The sequence below is a fragment of the Folsomia candida genome, unplaced genomic scaffold, assembly GCF_002217175.1.
Source record: "Folsomia candida strain VU population unplaced genomic scaffold, ASM221717v1 Fcan01_Sc011, whole genome shotgun sequence".
Lineage (NCBI taxonomy): Eukaryota > Metazoa > Arthropoda > Collembola > Entomobryomorpha > Isotomidae > Folsomia > Folsomia candida.
The window spans coordinates 1,136,535-1,164,244 of NW_019091203.1; the positions used below are offsets into that span (position 1 = coordinate 1,136,535).

The 27,710-nt window shown below is 37.5% G+C and overlaps 4 protein-coding genes across 6 annotated transcripts; 1 reads left to right on the top strand and 3 right to left on the bottom strand.

The window, feature by feature from the left end:
* Positions 1-2,133: 2,133 nt before the first annotated feature.
* LOC118437047 lies at positions 2,134-3,399 on the bottom strand. The gene is made up of 5 exons (XM_035855818.1): positions 3,133-3,399; positions 2,772-2,846; positions 2,614-2,676; positions 2,392-2,523; positions 2,134-2,298 (listed from the first exon to the last, which is right to left on the bottom strand). Exons 2-5 carry the CDS (start codon positions 2,823-2,825, stop codon positions 2,134-2,136), a joined length of 414 nt encoding a protein of 137 aa, XP_035711711.1. The 5' UTR covers positions 2,826-2,846; positions 3,133-3,399.
* Positions 3,400-8,394: 4,995 nt separating this feature from the next.
* LOC110855137 lies at positions 8,395-12,831 on the bottom strand. Its single transcript, XM_022103557.2, has 4 exons — positions 12,656-12,831; positions 12,190-12,271; positions 12,023-12,105; positions 8,395-8,719 (listed from the first exon to the last, which is right to left on the bottom strand). The coding sequence occupies exons 1-4, from the start codon at positions 12,791-12,793 to the stop codon at positions 8,477-8,479; spliced, it is 546 nt and encodes a 181-aa protein (XP_021959249.1). The 5' UTR covers positions 12,794-12,831; the 3' UTR covers positions 8,395-8,476.
* Positions 12,832-18,753: 5,922 nt separating this feature from the next.
* LOC110855138 (cyclopropane-fatty-acyl-phospholipid synthase) lies at positions 18,754-20,081 on the top strand. Its single transcript, XM_022103558.1, has 3 exons — positions 18,754-19,186; positions 19,557-19,987; positions 20,061-20,081. Exons 1-3 carry the CDS (start codon positions 18,754-18,756, stop codon positions 20,079-20,081), a joined length of 885 nt encoding a protein of 294 aa, XP_021959250.1.
* Positions 20,082-20,643: 562 nt separating this feature from the next.
* Positions 20,644-27,437, bottom strand: LOC110855139. Of its 3 annotated transcripts, none has more exons than XR_004835773.1 (8): positions 27,285-27,437; positions 26,961-27,035; positions 26,569-26,630; positions 25,361-26,027; positions 22,738-23,182; positions 21,258-21,379; positions 20,802-20,858; positions 20,644-20,744 (listed from the first exon to the last, which is right to left on the bottom strand). XR_004835773.1 is itself a non-coding variant. In XM_022103559.2 (8 exons), exons 5-8 carry the CDS (start codon positions 23,171-23,173, stop codon positions 20,688-20,690), a joined length of 606 nt encoding a protein of 201 aa, XP_021959251.2. In that variant the 5' UTR covers positions 23,174-23,182; positions 25,361-26,027; positions 26,569-26,630; positions 26,961-27,035; positions 27,285-27,437; the 3' UTR covers positions 20,644-20,687. The 3 variants fall into 3 exon arrangements, 2 of the variants coding, with proteins under 2 accessions (XP_021959251.2, XP_035711470.1); XM_022103559.2 differs by having other exon boundaries at positions 21,258-21,313; XM_035855577.1 differs by having other exon boundaries at positions 21,258-21,313; positions 22,738-26,027.
* Between the last annotated feature and the right edge of the window lie 273 nt (positions 27,438-27,710).

Here is a 27,710-nt window from a genome sequence, read left to right on the forward strand (position 1 = left end):
TTTCGATATCTAGGATTACGTGGACATCCCTCATTCTTTTGTACCACGTAACTATTACTTAGAAGCGAAAACCGGATAGTCTACCATATTAAACAGCGGTCGCTCTATGGTCCCCACAACCATTCGCCGCATTAAATATATAAGAGAACTAACGACGCGATAATCATAAATCCACAGGAGAGTTCCTTCTCCTGTGCATTTACGTTGCATATAGACTTCCATGGGCATCTCCCCTAATGAGTACCCTCACTCCCCTACCTTAAGATTTAACACTAGTAAGCTCCTCCTGGTCACCTTCGTCTGCACATTTTTCCAGTATTAGGCAACCTTCGATCTATCATTCAACCAGTAGCGAATTGTCAGCTCAATTACATTAGTTTTCTTTCTTAATCGCTACTACGTACTTCCCCGTCTGTTCACGAACCACGTACGCGACTCAGCAATACGTTTAGTATACCGGTATCTTCTACTCTACCTCTATATACTCAATCGCTACAACACTTTGTCCAATCTCACTATACCTCACCCCCGATGTTATTCTCAATCCATATACATTTTGGACCAACTGGACCACAATATTACTCTCCTCGCTTCTGGGCTCATCTCCCATGCTGTTCACAAACAATTAGCCGTCTCACTTACAACGATCCGACCCCCCGACCACAATCTAGCTCCAACCCACCTCCTCACCCCTCTTCTCCACCTCACCCAACCAGCGTGACAACGTTCAGACACCTAGATTCATATGACTCCTATCCCACACCATGCATCGGATCCTCCCTGCCTAAATACGCCCCTTTGCGTCAATACTTCCCGCATAAACAACCCCCTTTCAATTTTTTTGAATCTAAAGGACACCTTCCACTCACCATAAGTTGGCCTCATTATTTTCTCGCCTTCCATTTACTCTGGAAGTTCCCGATCTCCCTTCTCCTACTTCAACGTTTTCAACAGGTAACCCAGACTTCCCGACTCTGAAAGTGAAGACACATCGGTGAACCTCAACTACGCCTCATCGGCTCCAATCCTGTTTTTTTTCACGACGATCATTCTCCAACTGCATAACCCAACATTCAACCATTGGACTACAACCACTTGCCAGTGCGCTGCCAAACACCAAAACACGCCACCATGGATCCACTCCTGCCATGCTTACCCGACATCACTTATCTCTCCCAACAGAACCGCCCGTACTCGATTATCTTGATGCTGACAGACGAGGAAGAACTTTTATTGGTCTCAGAATTACGTCGCCTGTTCAAAATGGGACACCACCTCACCCATCTTCACCTCAAACAAATTTTTTATGTATTCGCCACAACAGTGAAACCCCCACGCTCCAACAAGTTTTGTCACGCCACTTCAACCGTTGACATTGCGTAGTTCGACGAATTTTGCAATAGACACCCAGAAATTATCTCCCACCCTTCAGTCCTCACCCACCAAGGCGCTTTCGACACCTGCAGCAGGCACAATCAAGCTTTGTTTACCCTCCCCTCCTCAGCCCAAAATACTGAGGAGGCACATGGGTCACCAGTTATCACCCCCACGACCGCCCCTTCCTCAAATCTACCCCCGAATTTTAAGACCCGTCCCGGAATTCTATCTTATTCCGCCTCTCGTCGTCACTCCACACGTCCCATCAGATATCGACCACGCCATAGACTCTTACACACTTCCGGCCTGGCGCAACAATTTTTTAATCCTCCAAAGACCACCCCCCCTTCAATTTACAACGGATATTTCTTTTCTTTACACCGAAGACCTCCTCATCCATGCCCTCCCTAATCTCCCCCTGCTTGCGGCTCAACTTCCGGCGACTCTATCCCTCTCTCTGCCGTCCATCTGAACCCCCACACCCCACCCTTCTCGTTCTTTCAACCAACTCAGACACCCGTTTTACCCTCTCAGCACCATCAATTTCATTCAGAAGACCAACAATTAACCACGGTTACAAATTATTGGAGATATTGGAAATTTTGTCAATTTATTTCAACAACAAAAAAAAAATTCACCACGGTTACAAATTTTTGGAGATATTGGAAATTTTGTCAAATTTATTTAGACAGCAATCAATTAACCAACTGTTACAAATTATTGGAAATAGTTCACATTATTGGATACAACAAAAACTTATCTACGACGACGATAATCTACTTCTGGATTAGGATTTCCTTGGCATCCTATCAGATGACATCTTCCTTGATTACAAGAACCGCCGTTGCAGTTCTTCAGGTGATACCTCCATCGGTCCATCGCGATGAAGACATGGCCACATGGACACCTCCTCCGAAACCACTGAAATCATCAAGACAATTAATTATTATCTTCGCCATTACACCTCTGTCCAACCCCTTCAACAACGGTTCTCCCTTACTCAGTTTCAATTACCTTTTTCGACCTGGCCTTTATCCTCGTTTTTCCTTCCGCCATCACCCTCCCGCTACCACCGGCCTGGTTGGCGCTCCTCTCGGTCTCACCTGCACCAGTGGAAGACTTCTTCTCCTTCCGGACACGTTTCACCTGCCAAATTCAAACAATTTCAGGCCATCATTTTTTTTTTCAAGCAAGTGCGCCCCCCTACATCCACACACTACTAGCCCGGCTCCTCACCTTAACAAACAACGCCTCCAAGTCCTCCTCCTCCTCCGAAGACACCGGTCCCGAATATTGGACCTACATACAAACCATTTCCGACAGTCAATCTTTTTATCAGGTCATCTACTCAGGGGTTTCATCTTTATTAAATTGGCAAACAACTCATCCCTTACTTGATAATTCCTGCCGCCTGTTGTCCCTCTTCCACCACTACTACCCGGCTGCATTTCAGTTCTGTGGCCCACCTCCTAAACACACATGTCACCATTACTTCTCCACTCGCAAGAAAGAACAAAAAATAGACCAACACAAACACAACTACCCCCCAAACAAAAAACGACATAAATAATAATAAAACCCAAACAAACAACAAAAAAAATCAATAAAAACAGACCAATCCACAGACATCTCAACGATAACTACTTACCACCGTGCCAACTGCTGCGGCGTCATCATCAAACAAGAAGCATAGAAGCAAGCAACAACATAATCAGCCTTAACTGAGCAAACCATATGACAACAATAGCACCTCACCTGAGCACGTTAAATCTATGACTTCGATTCCAGAAGCCCTGCCACTCCCTGAGCCTACCTCAGGAAGGCGAGTTAACACAACTCGACACTCGGGTAGGTTGTACCCCAAAACATGACCACGATCTTCTCTGCGATGCGGCAAAGGTCGAAGACTTCGACGCGACTCGTTGGGGGACACCTCCATCACAGAAATTGGAGGCTGGTACTCCTCGCCCTCACAACCAGACGTCTGCCGCCCTCCACGGGATTGGAGTTCCTCGCCAAAAATCCCAAGTCCAACGTCGTCTGCTGTACCCACCGGGCATAGTGGACACCTTCCCCATCATAGAAAGGCGTCACCCGGAACCTCATCCGAGGCCCCAAGATAATCCTGGCAAAATGCCCATTTATACATCACACAACCCACGCACCAAATACACCCTCCCCTGGGAATAAGTCAATTTACTTACTCCAGATTTGGGTCCACGGACGACCTTCCTAATTTGAGCTCGTTCGGAAGAAACCTGCTGTGCAGATTCAAATCGTCCCGGGGCGGAAAGAGTGCAAGCTCACGGGACCAACTGGGATGACGGAGGACCACGCAACTCCCGTCCGTCAGCCCCAAATCTTCAGGCCCCATCTATTCGGAGGGTCCGTCCCCCACGACCCAACACGCAAAATGGACCCCCCGAATCTTCTCGGTGATGAAGAAACGCAGCCCCCTTCCCCAGGACACCCTGCAATAACGACCAACTTTAGGTTTACCTGCCCTTCCCATCACCAGGACCTTGTTATTTCTCATTATCATCTCTTAATCATATAATCATACATTTTTCCCCCAATCAATAAAGGGGACACGTCCAATCCTCTCCCTGCGATGGGCAGATAGGGCACGACATCCCGCACTATCGGTCCAGTAGATAATTCTTCGATTACCACCATGGTCCAAACACATCAACCAACACATGTTACTTACAAGAAAAAGTTTTTTTTACAATAATTATAATCCCATCTTATGAACAGGTAACCATAACTACTCATAAGGACAATATTAATTTCCGTAATTTTTAGCCCAGTATTAATCACCATTATTGTTTACCAATTTTTTCTTTAATTGTTAGAGCACTTTTTATTTTACATTAATTTCTGTTACATTCTAAGACATTTTAATTGTAGGATCTATGAACTAATTTAGATAACTCTTGGCACTCATAACTCGTCGTCTATTACTTTTAGTATTTTCGTCATCACACCATTGTTTTCACATCTGGCACTCCTCTGTCTTTGGCTTACCTTGCTTCGGCCTGCCGGGCACATATATATTTTTCAGACAGCTCCAATCCGGTCCACAATCGGCTACACACATGCAGTCCTCCTCACCCAATTTTAATAATTTTCCTATCTAAGAATTTTAATTTTCACAATTTCTCAAACTCCCAATTTTAATAATTTTCCTATCTAAGAATTTTAATTTTTTTAAATTTTTCAATCTCTAAATTTTAACAATTTTCCTATCTAAGAATTTTAATTTTCACAATTTCTCAAACTCCCAATTTTAATAATTTTCCTATCTAAGAATTTTAATTTTTTACAATTTTTCAATCTCTCAATTTTAACAATTTTCCTATCTAAGAATTTTAATTTTTACAATTTCTCAAACTCCCAATTTTAACAATTTTCCTATCTAAGAATTTTAATTTTTACATTTTTTTAAACTCCCAATTTTAACAATTTTCCTATCTAAGAATTTTAATTTTTACATTTTTTTAAACTCCCAATTTTAACAATTTTCCTACCTAAGAATTATAATTTTTATAATTTTTCAAACTCCCAATTTTAATAATTTCCCTATCTAAGAATTTTAATTTTTGCAATTTTTCAAACTCCCAATTTTAACAATTTCCCTATCTAAGAATTTTAATTTTTGGCAGTTTTTCAAAATCCCAATTTTAACAATTTTCCTATCTAAGTATCTTAATTGTTTCCATCAAAATCTGCTACCTCATTTTTAATTTTTCGTTAATAATTTTCCGACTTTCCTACATAAGTTTTAAAAATTTGTTTTAGTTTTTTCTTTAATTTTACCAGCCATGCACGCATTTATGCATGCATTTTATTCTGCTAAAATACCTCCCCGTTATATTTCATTCACGAACACACTTTACGTCAACAAAGTTTACATGCAATTGTCCACCCACCACCATCGTGAATACATACCTCTCCATACTTAACTGAAAAAAAACACAAATTTACTTACTTGGATTTTTTGACGAATTTTCCCGACTTTTCTGAATACGTTGACGCCAAGTAGGTACACAGAATCTGACTGAATTAAATCTCGCATTTTTTCGTTTGTTGTGGTAGGGCCACCGCTTACTAAAGGTGGATATTGTGAAAGAGCAGGTTTGGTCAACTTCATTAATGCCAAACCCCTTAATTAGTATGCCGCTCACCTCCATCATCTCTTACAAACCAGAGACAATGTTGGAAAACAGCTTCGTCACAACCTCATCTGAGATATCTCTATTCAGCGTAGCCAACCGGTTCATAATCGGTCAACACATAGGTATCAATTAGGTATTGCTAGGATATATAAGCGAAAGCGCAGCCACCATAAAAGAAGGACGGTCGAGGAAGTATTTTGTGCTACTGCAGGTTACCTCTCCCAATATTATTGGGAGAGGCAGAGTTCTGCCTGTTTGTACAAGTAATAAATAAAACCTCTCTAAGAAAAGTGCAACCAAGTCTCATCTCGCCTCCCAGTTATTACGCACACACCACAACGACGACGACGATCGTCTCATCTTCCTCATCACCACCATCACTGCAGTCAACCCCCCATAAACGGAACTTCACAATCCATACAAAAGGTTTGGATGAGCTGTCCCTAAAAATTGAAGGCATCACCAACTCCCTTAGCGGACAGGGCAAGGCGAGCTTGAAAGCAAGAGTCGCGTCCAGACTGGAGCAACTCTATGAGAATGAAATTGTTCCAGATGTCACCCGAAAATGCCTCAAAGTTCCACCGGAAACCATGACTGAAATCGAATTGAATCAACCCGAATCGGAAATTGAAGCTGAACAGGTCGCAATGAATCCCGAGTTTGACGTCTCCATTACCGAATTACTCAATAATATTGGTGGCGGACTTGTTGAAATTACCCTCGGCTCGGAATCATCAAATCAAAATGCAAATTTTGGCGAAGAATCGGCTCAAAATGCGCATCATAAAGATAAAATCAGAAATGGCGAGATTCAAAAATTTCTCATGTGCAACCAGAACGCAGGGGAGAATGTTTCTGAATTTTTTACCAGATTGGAGAATATCGTAGAACTTTGTCGGTTTGGGGAGGGTGATAGAGAGACTCTGTTTTTAAACCGGTTTGTCCTTGGCCTAAGGGAGGCTGGGATAAGGGATGTGTTGACCTTGTTTTTGACGAGGGATGAAAACATTGTCCGGGATTTAGCTGCGATGTGGGATCGACATAATTCTCAAGCAGTTTTGAATAGATTTAATACAACATTGTTGCGGAGACGGTATTCTTCCACGGCGTGATTTTTGTACGTATTTAATTCCATACAGAACAGATTCTGTGGGTGCCTATGTATGTATGTAAAGGTGATTTTATTTAAATTCCGAAAATATGACGCCTACTCGGCTAATATATATTTGCATGTATAATTGAATTGAAGAATATTTAGAATATGAACGTATGTACATACTTTTTGACACTTCTGTAATTTTCCTACCTATTTCTTAACAGTTCAGGACGTGCGACTATTTTGTGCAAGCAATTTTATTTGCTGCGAGGTTTTCTTGAGTTTGTTGGATTTCGGTAGTACGGGCATTTTTCTTTGCCATGTAAGTTTTTTAATTAGACAGATTATTTTTATTTGTAGCAGAAACATCAACAGAATTGATTTTCCATACAAAACTCTGCTTGAGACTAAACAAAGTGGCAAATTTGCACCGGGTGTGCATCGTATCATTAATTTTGTAACCTGCAATTCACAAGATTTTGACAATGTAAATATTTGTAGATTCCATAGATTGTATCTTTATTAATTCCAAAATTCTCTATAATGTAGTCCGATATATATGCACTAATCTGTATAATAACAAATTTTAATTATCTAACTGTTCTTGGGAAAATTGAGTTTGAATTTGAAATTCAAAATCGAATCATTAAATAAGTTACAGACTGTAAATGTTCCGAATTACTTGCTTTTAGCAAAATATTACCGTGCTTGACAAAAATTTAGTTTGAAGAAATGCGTATCAGTGGAATAATTGTAGTAAACTACATTATGAAACAGTTTCATAATGCCTCATTCTGGTCAATAGGGCAAAAAGGCAAAAATTCGCGCTACTAAAAAGGGAGGGAAAAGGGCCATTTTACTTGGGGTACACTACCTAAAAGCAAATTCGTGTTTTAATGAAATGTGTTATACTCGTTTTCTGTTAAAAGATTGCTTGGTCAGTAACAACATCAAATAAACTTTCAGGATATCTATGTATGTTGTGTAATAGAGACAATAAGTTATATATTAAAGTTAGTTGAATGAACTAAATCATCTGATGCGCAAATCTTACGTACATATTTTTCATATTAAGTGCTTCATTACGTGTGGTTATTTATTAATATTTGTGCTTGGAATTTTCAAGTACTAATATAAAGGTTTTACATACATCCCACAGGCTCATACTCATATTTAGAACTAACTTTTCCAGAATCTTACGATCAGAAGGTTCAATAACCTTGGTCTTCTTTGTGAAGGCTTTGCAACAAAACTTTGCTGAGCTGGCAAGCAATTTTATTCCTTATAGGTTAAAAATATGTGTACATACGTACATACATACATAAGTCAGGTAGGGTATGGAATTTACGTTTTCCCTTCAGAATGGCTTCAAAGTGGGTCAGATTTATTTATAAATATGTACAACCCTTAGTTTGTGAGGTGTTAATATGTTGATAAGTCAGCAATAAAATGGTTATGGGCCTTAACACTTTTAACCGCAATTACATACCTCCGATATTTTCATTGTCGAAGTATCCGTGAATTTATTTTTAGAAACTCGCTGGCAATATTTGCAACTATACAATACCCGCCATTACCCGCCACTGCTACCATGGATGGCTTATCATATTAATCAACAGCTTATCGATTTATTAAGAAATGAAAACATGATAGTCAATTAATCGACCTTTTTGGATGCAATAAATAAGGTTAAATATGTAAAGTAAAGTAAGATTATTATATTGCGTGACAACCTGGAAAAAGTAGTGTTAAACAATAAATAATTCATTTATTTAATAAGTAATTTCACGTAATAAGTAATACAAGAAATAATATGTAAATAACTTTACGGAATTCTCTCAACATTGCGTCCCGTGCTAAAATCCGCTCCCCGCATTAATTCTTCTTTGTAGAAAAACACGACCCAAATTGTGTATACGTTCAGGACTTCAAGCATAACGTCATATTCTCCCATCTCAAAGTAGTGCGGTCGCTCCATGAAGGTGGTAACCATGGTTACGATAAAACCGTTAATGATTGTGGACCAAATTGAAATCTTCCAGCAGCGAGTAACCAAACTATAATTACTCTGTGGAGACAAAGACATTACCAATTACTTAAATTTGATTTATATTTAAAATGTAGAGGAATATTTATTCTCTAATTATGATACTTCATTTGCATATTGCTCCCCGAACAAAATTTTACATCCCATTTGCAAGCGAATTTCAACTTGCAATTCGTTCAACTCGAACATAGCTCTGCGGTAAATTTTATTAATTCACATATACATATAGCAAGTACATAAATATGTATACCTATTCAGCTTAACCGCTTTGACACCACTGATTTTTTAATGAAATTTCGCACGTTAATTTCATATTTACACCAGATAGCAGCCAATTAAAATATTCAGGCAATTTCCAATTTTTGCGTTTTTGACGAAAAACATGAGAAATCAACTTTTTAACGTTGGTCGGTGTATGGAAAATTCCAAAATTGTGGAGAAAAATACTAGGGTTGCCCCGGGTACCGGGTAACTACCCGGTACCCGGCATACCCGGCCTGTTTTGGGATATACTGAATACATAGTTGAAGGGTGTTTAAGCCACTACGGTGAACGGTTGACAAGTCACAAGAACTTGCTTCCAGTTCAAAAAATGTACATAATCATGTTGGACGGACGATTCCATACGTATTTATAACGACAAGTATCTAGCACGAAGGAAGAGATTTTTATAGAATTTATGGATAAAAAATTATGTAGGCGTCTCATATGAAATATTTGATAGCAAATATGCATATGTACAATAATAAATACACTTGGTAACTAGTGTACACTCAAATAGATCATATCGCTACTTAGAACTGAAAGCAGTACCCAAATTAAAAGAAGAAAACGACCTCTCACCACCTTCACCTGTCAGTTAGTTGAGAAAAAGGCCGGCCCGGTACCCGGCCGGGTACACTTAAGTACCCGGTCTACCCGGCCGGGTAATTTAAATATTCAATTTTCTTACTTAAAACGCAAAAATCTTACAAAAAAATATAATCCGTCGGAGTTCATTTTTATACTTGGTATAAAATAATATCTTTGGAAACAATGAGTACAACCTTGGCCAACACTTATTTGGAAATTATGGTACACATTTCAAAATGAGTTTGGGCGCACTCACGTGAGCGAATTATCAATAAGTCAATTTGCATATTTCGAACATTAAGCATAACTTGCGAAGTTTTTGGAAATTTGCAAGATCACTCAAAGCTTTTGCTAAAAAGCCATTGATTTTTTCGTAAAATTATTTCCCAGACTCATCCTCGCGATCATCAGCGAGAGAAATTGCGAACCTCATGACTAAAAAAGCAAAATAGATTTAGTTGATTTGAGAGACTTTCGAAGTGTTGTCTTGCTAATCGATTCGCAAGATATCACCTTGGAAGTCTCACAAAATTTGTTTTGTGAGGTAATCCCTTAAGAAATAACTTTGTTACGCCTAACAAGTTTGCTAAATGATTGCGATGATAAATATCACATTGTCGTGAGTACGCTCTTTGTGTGTCAAATATGATTCTTTCACTTATGTAATATTCACTTTCTAGCCCGATTCATTAGTCTGAGAAGTTGAAATTTTTAGCACATGCATATTGGACAAAGACATGGCAAACAAGTTCAAAGATAGGCTATATCGGTCACCAAGTTGACCTTTGGTTGGTGGTCGTACTGGAGCAAAGTGTAACCATAGTGAATCTAACCTTAGAGAATGCGACCCGTACCAATTTTTACAATATATTACTTTCATTTGAAATTTGGTACGGAGGTTAAAAATGAAGTCTGCACTGTAGAAACTTAGCTTGTAATTTTGAAAACTTATAAAATTGTTGCAAATTCTAAAAAAGTTGAAAATTGCCCTTATTTTTAATATTTAAAAATTACCCGGTACCCGGCCGGGTAGCCGGGTACCCGGCCGGGTAGCCGGGTACCCGGCAAAAAGTTTAGGCCGAGTACCGGGTAGCCGGGTACCGGGTAGTGCCACTACCCGGGGCAACCCTAAAAAATACCCAAATCATCCACTTTTTACCATCGAGTTTTCTACAAAATACGAAAGAAATACATATTACAAATACATATTTTCGGAAGAAGAAAACCACGGGAAATTACCGTTCTTAGACTTGATGTTATATGAAAAATCTAACCGATCAATTGGATATCATGTATACAGGAAACCTACCAACACCAATAAATACCTGAACTACAATTCACACCACCCACTGGCTCATAAAATTGGTGTAGTGGACACTTTACTTACAAGAGCTCATCGACTGTCGGACGAAACCCACATTGAAGAAGAATTGGGATTAACAATGGACATTTTAAGAAAAAACGATTATCGAAACAAGTTAATTAAGAATAGATTGGATATAGTAAAAAGAAAAGCAGAACTAAATTTTCCAAAAAAAGATCCGGAGTTTGAAAAAAGAATCATTTTACCTTATGCTGGAGATGTAACTACGAAAATAGCTAAATTCTTGAGAAGAAAATTGGAAATAGAACTTGGATATTACCCTGGGACTAAACTAAACTCTCTTATATGTAACACAAAAGAAAAACCTCCCAACACCAAAGCTGGAATCTACAATTTCAAGTGTAAAAACTGCTCATCTAAATATTTTGGAGAAACTCAAAGAGATTATGAGAAGAGATTTGCAGAACATCAATCCGACATACGCAGAGCAGTAACAACTTCTCCTGTATCATTACACATGGCAGAAAGTGACCAAGTAGATACAACTTCTGTCAAATTAATTATGAAGGAGAAAAGACGCTATTTCCGGAAGTTTAAGGAAGCATTATGCATACGCAGCACAGAAGAAAAAATGAATAACTCTCAAGGAATGCATATCAACCCTATATGGTGCTCAGCACTCGTCACTTTTTTAAATTATCAATCGCCATAATCACCAAAACTGCACTTCATTAATCCCAAAAAACAAATATGTACGTACTTCGCCATTTATGATTTGTCCCCAATTTATGACCTGATGAAGGTATCTGTATGTGCCGAAAGCTTGTCAATAAACTCAATTTCAAAAATATGTCCTCCAACGCCGATCAATCAAATTATAGAAATACATATTCTTATTTTTAAGATTTTTGGTGTCAGGGAAATTTATGCAGTAGACACATTTGTGTGTTCCGTCGTCAACGGAAAATAAAGTATTAGACAAATGTACATATGTACTTCGTCGTTAAGAGGTTAATGGCATATGTACAAGTAATGGAGCGCAGTTAATGTCGAAAGAGATTTTAATACATTCCACATATCATTTTGTTACCCCTAAAATATGTAGATGAGGATTTAAATATGTTATTCTAATCTTAAAGTTAACTCACATTCTTAACTCCTTTATACAAAAATCCATACAGCACCAACTTTCCAGAAAACCAGATGAAGACCGAGACAAAGAGAAATAGGGCTAGAAGTAAGTAAACGGTACACAGTAAATAATTCCATAACCGAGGTCCACCTCTGTCAAACTATGTATAAGCAAATTACATACGTTTCCAGTGTTTCCACTCAAAATGTACGGAACACAGAACGATTTGTATAGTTGTTCCAAGAACGAAGAAGGCTGTTAGGAGCTGTAATTTCAATAAATCATGTTGATGTAAATGACATAAGTTTTATACTAAAATTTGAACTACAAATTGGATAAAGATTGGGCAAACAATGTAATTAAGTTATTTTATCTGTATTATGTACACTTTTAGAAATGGATTTACGATTATAACCAAAAAGTAAACGAATGTGACTCTACCGCCGTGGTTATAAATTTGTCATCAAGTCTTTACAATTGTCACCGACCAATTATGCAGTTTCACCAACTTGGTATTAAATTGTCACCAGAGCTGATATATTTATAACCCATATTGTGACAAATTTATTACCATGGCGGTAGAGTCACATACGTTTACTTTTGGGTTATAATCGGAACCCCATTTCTAAGAGTGTACTGTATTTCTTACCATTTGCAAAATTATGATTGATTTTGCCCCAATGCTAATTGAACATCCACAACAGCATGGATTAATTTCGCGAAAAAACTTGCCCACCTTCCTGGCATAGGATTGCGTGGCAGGCGACGTTTCGATGTAGGACGGCATGTTAAAGTTGTAAAATATTTTTTAGTGGAATTTAGAAATATAGCTATTTGCAACTTACAATGCGATGGTGTGAAGTGTAACCCTCCGATTTGGCTGAAATTTTGAAATTAGGTGGTCCAAGTCAATACAACTAACGTTTCTTCAGCCAGTTTGTGCGATGGTTGGAGTTACTCAAAATATTTGAGATCAAAGTTGAAAAAACGGCCGACTTTTTTCAGGCAGAGTGAAAAAACTCCACTTCCATTCTCTTCCCCTCGCATTGACTTTCACTCCGAAAAATAATTCATTTCATCAATTTTAAATTTAATTTATTATAGAAAAACATTAATTATTCATTGCACATGGGTCTTGGTCTTTGTTTTCAAATGAATTGGAAATCAGAATAACCAACGATTTCGAAATGGAAAGTAAGTTAAGTTTTTCCATGTTTATTTACGGTTAATGAATTTATAAATTAATGTCTGTATGAATTTTTAGTGCAAAGAAGTAAAAATCTCACTTATTCAATTATGAATTAAATTAAGCGAATGTGAGGCGTGTTAATTCCGAGTTAATAATGTTTTATTTTGGTTATTTTGCATCACTGCTTATGCTTGTGTATGAAGGCATATATGTGAGTGAGAAACCAGAATAAAATCAATGCGAGGGGATGCGAATGGGAGTGGAGTTTTTTCACTCCGCCTGAAAAAAGTCGGCTGTTTTTTCAACTTCGACCTCAAATATTTTGAGGAACTCCAACCATCGCACAAACTGGCTGAAGAAACGCTAGTTGTATTGACTTGGACCACCTAATTTCAAAATTTCAGGCAAATCGGAGGGTTACACTTCACACCATCGCATTGTTAGCAGTTTACTAATAGGACCGAGTTGGGCAGTGTTCTAGGAAGGAATGAGGTCAAGTTGGAAAAATGAAGGTTATTTGAACCCTGGACTGGTTAGGGCTGTTTCAGTATAGGCAGAACAACCCTTTATCTGTAAGAAGGGTCTCCATGGGCTTAAATATTAGTTTTAAGCAGACGGCGGATATGCATGCATTTATAACCTCTTCATACCAAACCAGGCCGCACTAAAAGTTCATGCACGTTCATCCCATCTAAGCACGATCGCAAAAATTCAAACATAGTTTTCTATATTTTACATATTTTAGGGCTTTCGTACATATGACATATTTCTATACATATTTTGAGAATTTTTCAAAATATGCATAGTTTAATATATATATCGAAGTTTTTTATGTATAAATTTGAATTTTTGTTCATTCAAAAATGAAATTTCCTCAAAATTATAGTTCATAAATATAGTAGAAAATTCAAGTTGAAAAACATTTTTAATGTGCATATTTTCAGGTTTTTTATGCACATATTTCATACATATTTTGCGGAATTTACACACATACTTACATAACCGCCCTGTGGTTTAGGAGTGACCCTTTTAAGAGGTTGAGATTTGAAAGGGTAGCATGACAGTTACAAGCATCCCTTAGTAAGCGAGTAATCCTTCCTTCAATTGTATATACATGTATATAAATAAAACTTATGTATTCGAAGTAAACGAGGAAGTATTCCACTACACAGACCATACTCAATTTGTAACATACGTATGTATTCAGTAGGTGGGACACTTATTTGGAGAAATGAACTCTTGAACTTTTGAACTCTCGCGCAACAATAACGGCACGACGAAAACAAACAGGTTTGCACTATTTTATAGATAAACTATTCAGTTAAAATTCTGACTTATTAAGATAAATATATACAATGAAATAGTGATTTTTTCGCGCTCTAACGATTTTCAAGTTAGATACCTTAAGAGTTGCGTAAAATTGAGTAGATCAAAAATCCGTAACAAAATTGGGGTGGTCGTTGGATGGTTTTCGAGATAAATGCCAAAATGTGCGAATTTTTTGCTAATTTTGAAATATTCAAGTTTTGACCAAACCTATTACTTTGATACGGCTCGAAATAATTTTAAAAATTATTTTGGACCAGAATTTGGCCGCCGCCTCGATTTCGGAACCCTATTTTCCGATATATTGAGTTTTGCAAAATAATTGCAATTTCCATATTATCTTTCCACGATGGAATTACGGTATTTATTAAAGGTTGTTAGCGTATTGTTTAATTATACCTAAGAGTTATTAACATGTTTTGCCAAAAAAGTTGCATTATTCGAAATTCAAATTTCGAATATTACATATATATATAATATTACAACGTGTTCTTTGGATGACATTTAACTTATCAGGAATATTGAAGGCAACACAAAATTTTAGTAATTCGGAATTTTGTTAACCACGCAAGATGTTGTTAATGCCGGGTTGACTTGTTTCTACATACAACTACATATTTGCATATTCATAATCATATTCAGAATCATATTCAAACAAAATAAATATCTGTAATGCAAACATTCTTAAAACCGTAATGTATTGGATACCGTAATTGCAACACTAAAGCGGGCCACATTCTTCGTATGGTTGGGACTCCTCATCCCAATCTGGTTTTTCAATTATTGTAGTTAGAATTATTCCTAAATAATTATTACTAATCTACGGTCATAACTACTGTTTAAAGTTGAAACGATGTTTATCTAATCACATACTCAAACTAGAAGGTCAACAACAAGTTAATCGTATAGTCCAGTATGTTCCACATAACTCCCGTTTTCCACTCTTTCGTCGCCTTTCCAAATGGACCCACAATAATTCCCACCCTCCCAAGTGAGCGAACCAGCCTCCTCTCATACTTCGAGTAGCACCTACTCCTCAAATATTCTAGGAAACTGACCGATTCCTCATAAACACTTGTCGTCTCCGGCCAAATATTAATCATGACGCCCAACGAGACCAAACTTGTCATTGGAAATATCCAATAAATCGACCAAGCAACTCTCTCCGGTAACCTTATAGCTAAGAAGGTCGTAAAAATTGTGATACCCGCACCAAAAAATATTTGCGTGGGTACCGTAAAATAGCAAATATATTCATTGTAGAAGTCGTTCCAAAGCTGGAGTTCCTTATAAATCGTGATAACTCGCGTTTCTGACCCGTCCCAATTTTTTTCTAACACCTTTTTGCAACGTGCCAGTATTTCTCTGGTTGCCCCCAAAATTATGAGGGCAACTATTCTGAAGGCTTGATTCGATTTCAGCAGCTCTCCCACTACCAAGAACGGTATGAAGGTGCGTAAGAAAAAAGAAAGGATAAATTTTAGTCGAGACGAATGCCAAATTGCGACTGGAAACCAGACACCGAATGGATCAACGTTCATCCAGATTAAAATTGGAGTGACCAAGAAGTGACTTGAAAGGCAATCAATCCACTCGTCGGCACACAGACGGGTAAAGTAACGACTGTGAAAAACATGACAAGAATTCGTAGAGTATTGGGCATCGCGTCATCCGTACTTGCGTGCTGAGAATAAAGTGTATCAAAAAGGAGTGCGGACGTCGCCAGACCGCAAACCATCAGATGAACGGATGAAAACTTGATGATGAAATTTTTTAGTGGGGAACACTTTTTGACCAAGATTTTTCTGTGGCAGGGTGAAATCCCGAATGGGATAAAGGCTCGAAATACGAGTGCGTACTTAGCCAGTACTTCCCATAATCCGGGTGAAAGTAATTCACTTTCGATAGAAAGACGTTTTCGTGGCAAAACAGGAATTTTTATATTGGCAGGCATTGCTAATTATGTATGTCCCGAAATTTTGGACGTATTGTTGGATATTTAGAATAGGAATTTCTGTGATAGCTTGGTCGTAGATTAAATACACAAAAGTATTGCAGTCGCATAAACTTGGGAAGGTTTTAAATACATTCAATATTTCATTGATTAACTTATAATAATTTTGCCTACATTCGTATGTATTCAATTTGAAAATTTCCAAGCATTGCGGCTAATTAGATTAAACGAGCATTCGATAAATCGAATAAATACGAAGAACAGGACGTCCTTGTGCATGTGAAATGTGCAAGAAAATTATATTTGCCACTTGAAATGTCAATTCTGATTTAATAAAAGCATTCAACTTTTCCCTTTTCAAGAATGGAACACAAACTGTAGGATATTCATAAGCATATAACACAAATATATGTTTCGCTCAATGCGTATAAATTTTATAAGATATGAGTGGGGATGATTAATTATTGATATCAATAAGAAATTTATTTCAAGATAAATTCTTAGTGATTCCCAACCGTGCTATTATATACCGCTCTACCACGATTTATCACCGAATGTTAAAAATTATTTCTGCGAAATTTAAATTTGTTACAACCCAGTAACGGAATGAATGCCACAATGTGATCGACTTAAACTTGGAGAAAAATCTGCAAACCTTTTTGGCCACAAATCCTAACCACCGTGATAGAGCAGTATAGTCACTCGACATAGTATCAATAAGAATTTTAGTACCTACATATATGTGTTACCTGATACCGCGGAAGTTGGTCTTGTCAACGAAATTATGATACTCTAATATAATTTACTACATATGTAAAATGACAATTTTTCTCTCAATGGTTAACATTGTCTTTTGAGCATTATTAAACAAGCCCTTTTTCGTAATCAGCGACTTGACTCAAATGCAAAGTGAAGTACCTCAAATCTTGACTCGTATTATTGTCCAGAGGACATAAATTCCACCATAGATAAATAATTAACCACATATTTCAGGATTTTTCATAACGCTCAGTTTAAACGAAATTATGATTGATAGAATCGGTGAGCGAGAATTCCATTTTGACCGTGTTTCTCGCGAGGGAGAAAAATTCCCGCTTGTGGATTCCGTTTTAATATAAAATTCGTAGGCACAAAGTGATTTTCTGAAATTTTATAAATTGCTGACCGAAATAATTATACCCGCATTTTTGCGTTTTAAAAAAGGCGCGTGTTTTCAGTTGTGGCGGAAGTTTAAAATACATCTTTAACCAAAATAATGCATTCAAAAAGTTGTAACTTTTTCAATTTTAAAGCTATTTCAAAAATGAGGGAACATGCTTGCACAAAGTTACTTCCATAAAATTATCAAAATGCGTTTCTAATAAAAATCTAGACTTCATAATTTTACGAAAGCGTTGAACCAGGTAAATTCACGTCAAGCGTCCTTAAGTTTACACATGATATTCAGTTGGGTTATAAACTTGACGTGAAATGCCCCAGAGATAAATTGTATGTAAATTGTAAACTCTAAACTGACAGAAATTCTACCCTTACTGTACCATATTTTATGGTTTATGGTAACGGTAAATGTGAAACTTTCCCATCTATAAATTCCCCTTTAGAGGAACGTACTTTCTAATAATATCTGTATTTTTAGCCTTTGTCATGAAAAGTTAGAGTGGCGGACTACAGGAGTAAATTTCTGATTGACAGACAGTTTGGCGAAAGCAGATTTGGCGAAAATAATTTTTCGACAAAATGGCAAGAAAATAATCATGAAAGTACGGGATGGCGAAATTTTTGTCGCATTTGGCGAAAATGAAAAACAGTTAAAATTACATTTGATAACATAAATCTCATTTCTTCCTGTTAAATACCTCAAAATTAAAATAAGTTCTTATAGATTTAGACCATTTTACAGCCAATTATGCCTAGGAATTAAGAATCCGCCATAACTAGCCATGAAAGATTTGTTTTGCTTGTAGACTCGATAAGTTCATCCATGAGTATTATTGGAACTAGATGAAATTGACAGCAAAAGCATAATCATTTAAATATATTAAATAAAATTACTTGTTACCTATCTATTATAAATCAGTTTTAGTTTAGCTCCAAATTGGATTTTATTTTGGCGAATTATTTTTCGCCAGAGGGTTTTCACTAGAATCGCCACACTGTCCAACTTCCAAATTTCTTACGAAGTTTATGCTGCATTTATGATTTACGGCAGATACATATGTACATCCAGCCCAAAAGACGCGAGACAATAAAATCCTCAGTCCAAATTTACCCTTCAACCATGGATCACCTCGTCACTCTCGTCCTCACCGTGCTGGACTATCTCATCATAGCTTGGGATTTTGTCACCTACTGCATTCTCGTCCCGTTTACTCCTCTGATCAAAATCTTCATCGATTGGTTTTTTAGAACGCAGCTGAACATTAAAGTAGGAGGCGATGTTGCCTGGGATATCCAAGCATATAATTGGCGCTGTTATCCGATCGGGTTGTCACGTGGCCTTGTTGGAGTGGCGGAGTGTTGGATGAACGGCTGGATTACAGTTAGCAACTTGGAGTTGCTGTTCACCAAATTTCTGGAGAATAAGGGACCCCTGAAACTAAAATATATCGAACCTGGCTCATCCTTCTTGCTTTATCGTGTCAGGTGGAATTGGTTCAATATTCAGACACCAAAGCGGGCAAAGTTGTTTTGTAAAATGTCGTATAACTTGGGTATGAAAAAATGAGCGAAGAAATCGGAAAATTTGATTTTTGAAATCTATATTATAAGCTGGAAATGTTTGTCTGCAACGGGATTGAAAGTAATTTTCCGTGACGAAAGTGAAAGTAAAGAATGTCAATTTCCGAATGGCGCGAAAATTCGGTACGAAATTTAATTCAAAACACTAAATATCTTATGATAGTTATCTTGTGAGTGGTTATCTGATGGTGGTTATCTACGACTAGTTGACTCTCCTGGAAGCTTGATTTTTTACTTTCACTTCCTCGGCCGACAGACATTTCCAGCTTGTAATTCTCGCTCGCCCTGCAGAGACGGGCGTATACGCTAGTTTATTTATGTAGGAATAATATCTTTTTGTAGGGCCCGATTTTTTCAAAACGTTCCTCGACTCATCGCTCCTCTTCTCGGTGTCTTACTACGGCCGTGGCGCGGCCAACATAGAGGACTCCCAACACCATAAAATGGAACTAACCGCGGAAAAGCTGCAACTCAAGGCGGGCATGCGCGTTCTGGATTTAGGCTGCGGATTTGGCGGATTGAGTCGCTATCTTGCTAAAAACTTTGACATCCAAGTCGTCGGGGTAACGAATTCTTCATCCATGGCGGCCTACGCGCGGGACATTTGTTACGGATTACCCGTGGAAATTAGAGAGATTGATTGGCGTGAAATTTCCGAAGAAAAAGCATTCGATAGAATTGTAGGGATTGAAATATTGTTCCATATCGGATCTCACAATTTGGAAGCATTTTTCAAAAAGTTGTTCAATTTATTAAAACCCAATGGAATTTTGGTACTGCAAGATTTTTCTGTCAAAAAAGATGCCGCACATAGTTTAAATTTTTTGCAAAAATTTGTCTTTCCAGGTCACTACATGTTCAGTTTAGCACAAATTTTCGCCATTTCTGAGAAGTATTTTAGTTTAGAAGAGTACCTGGATATGAGCAGAGATATGGCGAGGTTTTATAGGGAAGCGTTGCACCTCTTGAGGCGAAATTGGGACACGATTTCGGATAAGTATGATGCGCGTGTGTTTAAAATTTATGAGATTTTCTTCGCCGCCGCATCCGTGGATGAGGGGAGAGGCTTGTTCAGTGCGCAGCAAATGGTGTTTCAAAAATTGAGGAAATCCTTGTAAATGCATGATTTGTGTAATCTGAAATAAATATTGCTTGAAAATTGTAAAATATGTTCTTGTTTGCGACAAGAGTTGGCTAAGTGGACGGTGAAATTTGCTATGCTCCGGATAATTGAAAAATTTGCGGTGTAGCCATCAGGGCCATACATATTTATGTATAAAAATAAGTACTTGCTTTTACCCCTAACTTTCCTTCCTATTTTATTTTTGTTCCCAGGAAATTTTGAAGTATCCAAGCTTAATTACATATATTTATTCCATGACACAAGTATTTAATATTTCGGTTGTAATAATTGCACTGTTTTTTTTATTTCGTAAAGAGGGTTTGGCACACCCTTTTGAACTGAATTCGTGATCAGTCGAGTTCTTCGCTCAATAGGATGGGTTGCAATTTTTCCAAGATTTCCAGCACCTGCAATTATTGTAAAACTATGTAGGCATACAAAAAAAAGGAAATCCTTTCACATACCGTTGGATCACCACTTTGTTGAGAAAAAGGTGGCATTAGTTCCACGATTTGGGGTACCTGAATTGGGGATGATAGTCGTTGTATAACACTTACAATGCGATGATGTGAAGTGTAACTCTAGGTTCGGTCAAAATTTTAAAATTATGTGGTCCAAGTAAAATAAAATCAACGTTTTTTAAGGCAGTTTGTGCGATGGTTGGACTTATTCAAAATATTTGGGGTCAAAGTTAAAAAACTTGGCGATTCTTAGTAATCGGAGGAAGCAAGCCCGATTGTCATTCCTACCAAAGTTAAAAATTTCCAATTTATTCAACTTTGACCACAAATATTTTAATGAATTCCGACCATAGCATAAACTGCCTCAATTGTATTGACTTGAACCACATAATTTTAAAATTTCAACCGAGGGTTACACTTTACACCATCGTATTCTTAAAAGCCGTATTAATTACTCACGTCTTTATCCCCAGAGAATTTCAGGCTTCTAAGTCCCGCACTGTACAAGATCATGTCTGGAATGTGTGGAGACAAATCGTTTCATGTGTGGGCAAGAAAATGCAAGTGGACACGTTTAACCCCTAAACATGCATATTAGAGACTCAGAATCGAACCATTTTTCAACCTACACGGAGATTGTCTAGAGTTCATATATTTTTTAATAAGGCCAGAAATTAGAATTGTCTGACACTAATCTTCCAGTTCCCTCTTTGAAAATAAATAGTGCCGGTAAAGTTCAAGCCACATAAGATTAAAATCAAAATATGATATTTTGGCGCCAATATTTTTCTTCTTCAGAAGGTTGATTGACCGGAATTCAAGCTCGCAAGACGATTCCGGTGTAGCTTGAAATAAGTTATACAGTCGGTGAACACGTTTCTGTAGTTTTTTAATTCACTCAAATTCGATGGTAATAAACGCTGCCAGCCAAATGTATGTAGCAAAGGCGTGAAACGATACGGTTACAAGGTCATGACACTTAGAAACTATGTCGATGTTTGAAATCACTGCCAAAAACTACGTTTATAAAGCTGTTAACCAAAAAATTCGACATCTTTCTCCGCGTAGGGGGCGTACATAAATTATGTGACGCAAGACGGGGGAGGGGGGTCCAAGACTCCAATGATATCGTGCATGTAACACATGTCAAAGGGCGGGGGGTCTAGAAAATAACGATTTTTGCGTTGCGTAATTTATGTACGATCCCTTATCTAATGACCGTGACCTTATGCCCGACAATCGCCGATATTAGAACTCATCCGTACTTCAAAACTTAGTTCGAGAAAACCGCATGACGAAGCTCGAATCCGTTCTAAATTTGATCGTTGATACGGATGAACAGACCGACAAGACACTTCCATGAAAGGGTTCCGCTTCCCTTCAGCCGGGTAATTAACGCACATTGTTCGTTTGAATTTGTAGTTGATACAATGTAACCTGTTATATTGTTAAATCATGCTGAGAATTACCTTGTAATTCTATGGGCCATGAGCCTTGTAAGAATTATTCATTGAATAAATTATTATTATATTATTATATTATAATGCACATTACGGCATATAATTTGTGCAAAACAATTACACCCGTTTTCGTAAGCATTTCCGTAAAACAAAAAATCCAATTTTGCGCCTTGGGGCGCCAAATTTCTTTGCCCAGGTAATATTTTGGGCTAGATCGGGGCCTGAACAGAGGTCAAAATATTTTGAGCCTGTCTCTAGTTTACTCGGGTATTCTGCACTTTTGGTACATAATTGTATAGAAATGAAATAATGGATCTATAGATCCATAGGGTTTAAATTATTCTGCACCTTTGGTGGACAATTAAAATTACAAATTTACCAAGTTAAAACTTAAAATTACCAAATTACAAAAGTCATTACATATCACAGGGTGAGCTACTTCTAACGTTACTACGGTTTATTTTAATTTTCAGACTTACCTTTCCACAGCGATACATTTTTTAGGATGGCGACCGTGAGAGCTGGATTGCCCTCAGATTCCACGTCAACGTCTACCTGATCCAGTTCCCACATTTGGAACGGTTGCATCATTTGATTTATGTCGAGAATTGAAATCCAATTGTAAGGAAACTTTATCTGTATCTCGAATTTCCTAACGTTGGGAAATAATTGGATGATACTTTCTGCCAGTTCGTCCTGCCAGCAATTCTTAGAAAGTTCCACCGCGAGCGTAACTCCTCTGTGTCGCTGCCACATAACGAGATGATTTGGCAAACTCGTGGCACTGTACAAGTTTCGGAACGCTAACTTCTCCAGTGCTGGGAGATAAATCTCGTTAAAAAAGTCGGGGATTGGGTACCCCACAAATGGGTGGATGGCGAGTGACGTAAGCTTCGACATGATAGGGACGCTCATATTTTGGCTCTAGGATACATAATTGCACATAAAAATTGGTATATATTAAATTTCTAAAGGTAAATTTGTAAAATTGAATAAAATGTATGATTCTGAAAAGTCTGGCAAATTTCAATTTTACAGTTTTAGCCCGGACCAGGGCTTATGCAATTGTCATGTACGTCTGTCTTTCGATGACTCTCGAACGAGTTGACCGACCGATTGACTTGAAATTTTTACCAGGTGCATACTGGACAAACTTAGGAAACAAGTTCGAAGATGGGTGAAATTGGTCCAGTGGGTCATCGAAGTGGGTGTGATATTATGCAACAAAATTTCAAAATTGTCGTAGAAAGCTGAAGTTTTGCATAGGGCTTGTTAATGGCTCATATAGTGGAAGTATATGAATTCAAAGTGAAAAAAAAAATTCGTCTAAAGGGACCCGAAGGGTCAACCCATCGTGATTTTTCAAAATCGTCGTATCAAAAAAAAACTTGCATCCAAGTTGCTTATGGCTGTTGGTGGAAGATTATGAGTTGAAATTGAAAACAATTTGATACAATCAGTTGAAATTTAGAATAGAGCCGAAAAATAACTTATTATTAGCATATTGGAGGGTTGAATTTAGAATTTTTTATATTGGCGACCTCACTGGTAACAAGAAGTAGTCAAAGGCAAAGGGATAGTAAATATTTTTTGAATTTGGAGCCAAGTAATACCAAGAATTGATTCTGCTTCTGATTGATTCTGAAAAATTATTGCAAAATAGTAGCACACAATTTTACAGAAAATTATTGACAAACATGGATTTCCTGGTTCGGGCTAAGCAAAGCTGTACTGATAGGTTTTTAAATTTAATTAAGGCACTGGAAATTCAAGTTATGCGATTTCAATACATTTCGCAGTGTGATTTCAATTAAAAGTCTGGTGGATAAAACATAACCCATTCATTAACGATTATGCAACGTCATAATTAAATACATGGCCCTGTTTTCTTTGTTAATGATATCAAAGGGCAGAAATACTCAATAAAATTATACAATATTGTCATTTGACAAATATACATCCTCAAATATATCGAAACAAAACTTTCAAATTTACATTTTGACCACACCCCCTGGTGGTGGGTGTGCCGGTAATGTCCCAATGTTATTATTGAATTGTATAAAGTTTGATGAGACCTTTCGCATGATACCCCACTTGATGGGGTAACGCAAGAAAATAATAATTTGCCCTTGACCACACCCCCAACGGGGTGTGGCTATCAGTGAATCTTCCATAGCTTATATCTTTCGAACTTTATATCTCGATTTCCGAATACAGTATTCGAAAAAATTAATTGGTTCAAAAGTTATAGGTTTTTGCAAGCAAATAAGCTAATCCGGACCAGTGTGCAATAGAGTTATTAGTGATAAAATAAAAATTCTATATTCGAAATTGGCCGAGAATTTAAATTTTTCGAAAAAAATTAAAACTCTTTCCATTTGAAACACTGGATGTCACGTAATTTTGGGAAGGTTTACCTCAACTTGAAAGTTGTTGTAGGCACCACAAACCAAATTCGAAAATTCGAAAAATTTTAATTTTTGCCATCTTCTAATGACAACTTCAAAACGCTATAACTTTTTGCACCCTGTCGTCTGCAACCCAAATTTCACAAATTCTAATGCCATCTTAAATTTCTTAACCACCATAAAAAAATTAGGTTCCAGACGACAGGGTGCAAAATGTTATGTTGATTTTTCTGAGACAGATTAATATATGTAAGCTTATGGATGGGAATATTCCCAAATCATCGAAAAACAAGAGGCGTAAACAAAACTTGAGAAGTGACGAAATTCAAATTCACATCTATCAAGACTTATTTTTAACATTGAGTTAAAAAAATGTAAATAAAAAAATGTAGCCTTGACCGTCTTGACATTCGAAAAACGAGGCCGTGCTACGCCCTCTTCTGGTGAGCATCACCATCAGTAGTGTCGCTCGGAGTGGAGAGACAACGTCTCCGCTCTCATGACTCTCTCTCGATCGTGAATATTGATGTGGACAGAGTCTTTATCAGAGCGATGATACAGTTCACTCTCGCTTATGCAGTAACTTTACAGGACGCCTAAATTTAAACTATTCAGTCATTGTTCAATATATTTATGAATAATGTTTTTGATTTCGTTTTCACAACGAGCTAATGCATAAATAATTCATTTTTACCTGCAGCCAACTACGCAAATAAGTTTTCCAACCTAGCTCCGCCTCTGTCAAGGAATCCTTAACTTGCCTCAGCAGCGCGGTCGTGTTATCAACAGTGATGGTATCGTTAAAATGATTTTCCAAGATGAATTTAAGCGATTTGAGGTTTCTGCACCTCTCCAGATCCGGAAAGGATGACGCGAAAACGTCCAAAATGGTTAAATTTGGTGCCGAATCGAGCAATCTTTGAAGAACTGGATGGAACTCGCAGGTGTTTAAAAGCCCAAATGACTGGATCTTAATCTTGGTCAAATTAGGGTGGTCCGCAAGTTTTTGAGGTACTTTTTGAATCTCCACACGCTTGATACTTCTCCAATTTAAGGCGGACGTACTGGATTTCCTTGGATTCCACCATTCTTAACCCATTCGTAATGACTTCGACTCCCTGGTATTCTTGGCCGAATAATTTAGTCCCATCGTAGAATTTGAGGCGTCGGACGAGTTTCTCGTTGATGAGAGGAGTCGACAGGCATAATTTTGATCCGCTGTTGTAATAAACAAGCTCGTTGACGTTAAAATATGAACGATTTCCTAGTAAGGCGGCGCCATGATCGGCCCAGGCATGGCTGACGAGACGACAGGACTTCAAATCAGGTACATTAAGGTTGTGGAAGATTTTGTCGAGAATCTGGTAGAAATGGAGAATTATTAGAGAAAAGAAATAAATTATGTACAAATGGAGACGGCAGGGTGCGGAAAAAACGAGGTTTCTCTGGAAAAACCCAAACCCCAAGGTTTTTGTGGGATTTATGTAGTAGATTATGGGGCGGGTTGAAACAAAACTTCCAAAATTAAATATTAAAGTAAAGTTAGTTCAACATACCTACTAGCGTTAAATTTTCAGTATTTTCATTGACTTTGAATTTTAAATCAACAGTTCAGGTTTAACAAGTAAATCGGAAATGAAACCAGAAACATGGAATGATACATACATACATACATAATATTGTCTGTATATTATACAGATAATTCATGCATATTATACATACATATATACTTGGAAATTCAAGCCGCACATAAAACTTTTAAAATTTCAAGCTGAATCCGAAAATTCTATTTTCACTTATCTAATTTGCAGAATCTTGTTTCAATTTGCCCCCAAAATCTTACAAAAGCCCGGGAAAACCAAACCCGGGATAGCGAACCCTGCCCAATTCGTGCCGACTCACCAAGGGGTTCATCAAAGCCTTCGACATTGCGCTGGTTGTCGCTACTACGTTGTCATTGGAAACTAGAATTATTAAGAAAGCGAGTGAAGTATGTAAGCAATCGTATTATTATACCGTAAATACTCTATCTATAGCCGGGTCTTGAGCCCAAGTTTTAAAAAAATAATACGTTTGTCTACTATTATGGCATTCGTTTGATGTCTTTCCTTAAATGCTTGAAGTCATGTAAATATAACCAAAACAAATTTAGCCGGGTCTCCCATCATATCCGGTTTGTAATTATAGCCGGATCTGTGCGAACTTTAGACCCGGCTATAAATAGAGTATTTACGGTAATCATTATGAATAGTAAACTATGTAGCAAAGTGTAACAATTTTTTGTAGTAAATTACTATGATCGGCAGGAATCTTTCCTTTTCGTGTTGAAGATGTCGTCGAGCCCATCCTGCTTGCCCTTAAACCTCGGGCTAATAAATAAATTTAAAAAATATTATACTTGACTTTGACTTATAGCTCAACAGAGCAACATCGTCTTTGGAAACTCTAACGATTTAAATCGTTTAAGTTTCAATTCTGTAAGTACAAATGTATGCCGTTTACGATTTTTATGGCAGAGAAATGGACCCACAGTGGTATGGAGATACTTACGGACACAGTAATCTTATAACCAGGTTATAGATAAGAAAAATTATGTATTGCCACTTAATTCAACTTACATACACCTTCCAATTTTTCTCAACAAGACAACCACGTATGTTTCGTTATGATCTTTACTTTTATCAAAGATTCGTGCTAGGGAGGGTCACTTACAATCGCACAAGTGCTTATACATCGAAATTTGGCAAATATGCTGTATGTGCTTCGTGTTGGGTTTGCAAACAAAATGAGTTAGCCACAGGAATGAGAGGCTGATTCACAAGCTCTTGAATTATGCTGATAACGTGCAGATCGACGAAGCTTAGCAGAGTTGCGTCAGCCGATTTAACAGATTACACGAACATATAAACGTCCGCTTTGCGGATGTTGAGAATGACTTGACTCGATTATTGGAACCCCCATTACACAAATAATAGTGGGCTATCCTATGCAAGCTGTGAGTACTGTCACTGCTTATCTCTAACTGATAACGAGTGAGGCGACCA